Source organism: Monopterus albus, unplaced genomic scaffold, assembly GCF_001952655.1.
Source record: "Monopterus albus unplaced genomic scaffold, M_albus_1.0 scaffold2.1, whole genome shotgun sequence".
NCBI lineage: Eukaryota > Metazoa > Chordata > Actinopteri > Synbranchiformes > Synbranchidae > Monopterus > Monopterus albus.
Window position 1 is genome coordinate 8292527 of NW_018127882.1, and position 4145 is coordinate 8296671.

General features: G+C 44.1%; 1 protein-coding gene across 1 annotated transcript in view; it reads left to right on the top strand.

The window, feature by feature from the left end:
* Positions 1-882: 882 nt before the first annotated feature.
* Positions 883-4145, top strand: part of kcnip1a (Kv channel interacting protein 1 a) — a 29988-nt gene continuing 26725 nt past the window's right edge. Inside the window, exon 1 of the mRNA XM_020595371.1 lies at positions 883-1459. Coding sequence (XP_020451027.1) covers positions 1402-1459 — 58 coding nt within the window. The 5' untranslated portion in view covers positions 883-1401. The remainder of the gene's footprint in view (positions 1460-4145) is intronic.

The following is a 4145-nucleotide window of genomic DNA, read 5'->3' on the forward strand; positions in this document are numbered from 1 at the left end:
TCTTAGTCTGACCCGTCACCCAGGACCTGTTTGCCTTGGGAAACCCTACCAGGGGCATATAGCCCCCGACAACATAGCTCCTAGGATCACTCGGGTACTCAAACTCCTCCACCACAATAAGGTGGCGGTTCAAGGAGGGGTTAACTAACACCATGTTAGGAATTCCAATAAGGGCTGAAGTCGATACAGCTGTCGCAGCTTGCCAGCCTCAACAGTAGGGTGTTACATGGAGTGCAGAGAGGGGTTAAGCATGACTGACAGAGGAGTATATGTGTGAGGTGGACTGCTGCCATTCCCCTGGTTGTACTGCTGTAGATTCTGTGACCTATGTGTGGTTGATGGATTCATTGTTAGACTCGAGAGCATCTCTGATACAATATGATGATGCATGTGCTGACATGTGCTAGATGACCGTTCTCCAAATGTAGTGGTGTTGCATGTACAGGGCTTTGTCTGCAACCCACACATGTACAGACTCACACCACCTGTGAGGCTCATGCATGTAGAAATAAAGCAGGAAATACAACCCACAGACTATTGGCCTGCTGAATAGCAAAGGGTGGGCGGATCAGTCTAGCCCTCTTTATCTCCCCTCCCCTCCTACCCTCTCTCCCTATGACTTTGCATCCCCTACTGTTTGTGAATCTTCCAAATTTGTCTCTGTCTCTTTTTCTCTTCTTCTCTATTTTCTTCTCTTCCTCTTCATCATTTTTAAATCCCTTTTCTTCCTCTTCTCCCTGTCTCTCTTGAATTTTGCCCCTGTCTCCCCACACACCCCTCTCCGTCTCCCACTCCCTCTCTCTCTGTCTCTGTCTTTTCCGGTGCAGCAGTGTGCAATCCCTCTTTCCTCACCAGACAGAGACAGAGCGACTGAGACGAATAGGAGGTGAAGAGGGAGTATAGAGAAGCAGAGACACAGAGAGGCAGATACATAAAGAGGCACAGAGAAATTGATGGAATGACAGTCTGGTGGCAGGAGACACACTGAGAAGGGGGGCAGTGAGGAAAGAGAGGAGGGGCTTGCCAGGTAGAAAAAGAAAGAGAAGGGATGTAAAATGGGCGGCTTCAGAGACAACGTAGACAGAGGTAGCTTATGAGTGCATGTGTGCCCTCTATTTCATTCACACACACACACACACACACACACACATATCTCCTCCCTCTTTTTTTCACTCACTCACACGGACACACACACTTGAGCAGAAGCAGCAGAGCTGTGTGGGTGTGAGGCAGTATGAGAAGTGATATTTGTACTTCCACACACATACAGCTGGCTGATGGACTAACTTAATTACAGCATATCCACACACCCACTCTACGCACATTCACTAGCACACCTTGAAGATATAGACCCAGACACACACACTGACATACACAACCTGTCTGCAGCCAGAAGTCAACATGGGGATTGTGATGGGAACCTTTTCTTTGCCAAACAAGCAGGTCAACTACCACATAGGTAAGAATTTCTTTTTATTTAGACGATCATATTTTCCCCTCAAACACACTCAGAATGTGTGTATGTTTCTTCATTGTGAGCATGTTGCGTGTTTATGCCTTGATGATAGAGTCGTGTATTTTTGCTCTCAGAGCCATGTGTATTGCACAATAGGTACGTTATGGGAATGAGTTGACCATAAACTGAGTAGCAGTGTAAAGTTGCCATTTGTTATTAGTTTATGATGCAATCTCGAGGCCATCTGTTCTCCTTGGATTTAGAAATATACTGTACTGTTGCGTGTGTCCCTGTGTATGTCTGTGAGTGTGCAGCCGTGTCGTTGTCTATAAAAGGTGATGGCATTTACCTCTGTCTGCTCTTCATACCAATCTGCTCCCTGTCTGCCCTGTTACTGTTTGACAGGAGGAAACTGACCCTGGCACTAGACACACGCATGCTAATGTGTGTATGTGTTCATACACATAAATAACAAATAGCTTTGTCCATGTAAATACTTATTATATGCACATAATTCACTCTTAAAATGTAGGAATTTGAAAGGGGGCATACTTTGGTTATGTTGTGTGGTGGCTCTGTAGTTGTGTGTGTATGTGTGAATAAATCAGTACAGCGTAATCCATCATCCTTTGGCCGTGGTCTGTCCTCTGTCTATTGACCCTCAGACCTGATGTCATTGCCGACACACACACAGAGACACTCGAGCGACAGAAAACAGGAGTCAGATCATGTTTCATCACACTGTCACATGTGGAAAATCTATAATTCAAACCATTCACCAGAGTAAGATCATGCAAAACAGACTCCACATTTGACTGTGGAGGTGATGAAAGTGGGGTAATTTATGTGCTGTGCATGTTGTGTTAGTCCCCAGGAGAACACCTTTCAGTTCTGTGTAATACCTATGAAACATTATAGACAGACCATGCAGAGTATTTGATATAGTTGTAAACACACTTAGGAGACCTGATAAAATGTTTTTTTCTGAAATACAGGCATCTATAGCATCCTGCGTGGGTTGTTTATTTTAATTCCCACCCTGCGTCTCATTTCATTGCATGGCAGCAGCTCTCAGCAAATATTTCACATCTGCGCTCAACAGATACTTGAGGCACATTTTCAAGCCTCATACCTAAAATATGAAACCTATAGGAAGATTACTGAAGCAACACAGAAAACACACATGACAGAACCTCGGCCTTGTTGTCCTCTTACATTTCAAGCACAATCCATGTTTACTAGTTAAGTCCTTAATAAGCAGCTGAGATGTATTCTTAGTAGGTTTTGTGCAGAAGCAGCGCCATTCTAGTTAGGGTAACCTCTAAATGCCAGCCACTTTGGTGTTTGCACTGCTAGCATGTGAAGAAGAAGCAAAGTGGAAGACAAAAGTTGAGAGAGGAGGCGAGGTTGCTTCTCAGAGTTTTACAGCGTGAGTGTCAGTGATGTGTGAATGTGTGTGGTTCACCATCTGCTGCAGTGTTATAAAAAGTGGCCTAATGAAATCAGGGCAGGATTCATTTAGCATGGAAGGCTGGCCCACCCCTGAACGCAACATCCAGATGAGAAAAACCCAAAGCTGAGGTGCTGAGAGTGCAAGTAATTTTAGGATAAATATAATTTTCCAGATTACAGTCTGAATGAGTTTTGGATTTGAGACAAACTCAAGTCAAACTCATGAATCAGAGGATCACTCTGAGCAACCTTTTATTGATTTGCAGTGGCCCTTCACTTGAAGGGGTCAAGTGAATCCAAACCATGCTAGCAAAATGACCCCCACAGCATAAAAGAGCCAGTGACTGCCCTCACTGTAGGAGTCAAGCATTCAGGTTTTCCTTTTAATTTGTCAGCTGTCTGTAGTTTGCTGTGCTCTCCTTTTACCTCTTCATGCTTAGCCTGACCTAGATCTGTCCAGGCTATTATGGAGCTTGCATGATCAAACCTGCAGGGAAGTCTGTGGTACTGCACAAGACATTCTGGTGAACTTAGACAGGAAACAAGTATACTATAATGTATAACTTGAAAGAGAAACAGGAACTCATTAAAACAGTGGTTCCCAACCCCCGTGGCGGGGTGGGGGGATACTATTATGATTTGCATCTTAATCACTAGACCACCAAGATGCCCTATAATCACTGCTTTTCTTGTAAAAGAGTGGAGAAATTTATCTTTTCATCCTTTAATAAACTGCAGAGGAAACTCACTCATGGACTGATACACACTGTATTAACTCCATGACAAGGGGACACAAGTAAATAACTTAACCTATAATGATTCATTGTTATCTGGTGGTGGTCACCCCGGAGGTAGAGCAGGTGGGCCATTAACAGCAAGGTTGGTGGTTTCATGTCCAGCTCCTCCTGCCTACACTTCTCCAATATCCTTTCTAAGACTCTGATCCCCAATTGCTCCTCATGGCCTGGCCTGTGCTGTGCATGCTGAATGAGAGGGACACTGTAAAGCACTTTAGTATAAAAGCGAGAAGCATTTTCCGGGTTGCAAGCGAGAGCAGACGTCTTTACTGCTCCTCTTGTCTGTTCTACGATTTTTCATATCTTCTACATTTTCAAGTCTTTGAACAAATTCTACAACTATTAAAATGCCTCCAAGAGGGAAAAGAGCTAATAAATCAGAAGCGAACGAGGATGTTGAAGCAGAAGAGGATTATATTTCAGCGGCACAAGTAACAGAG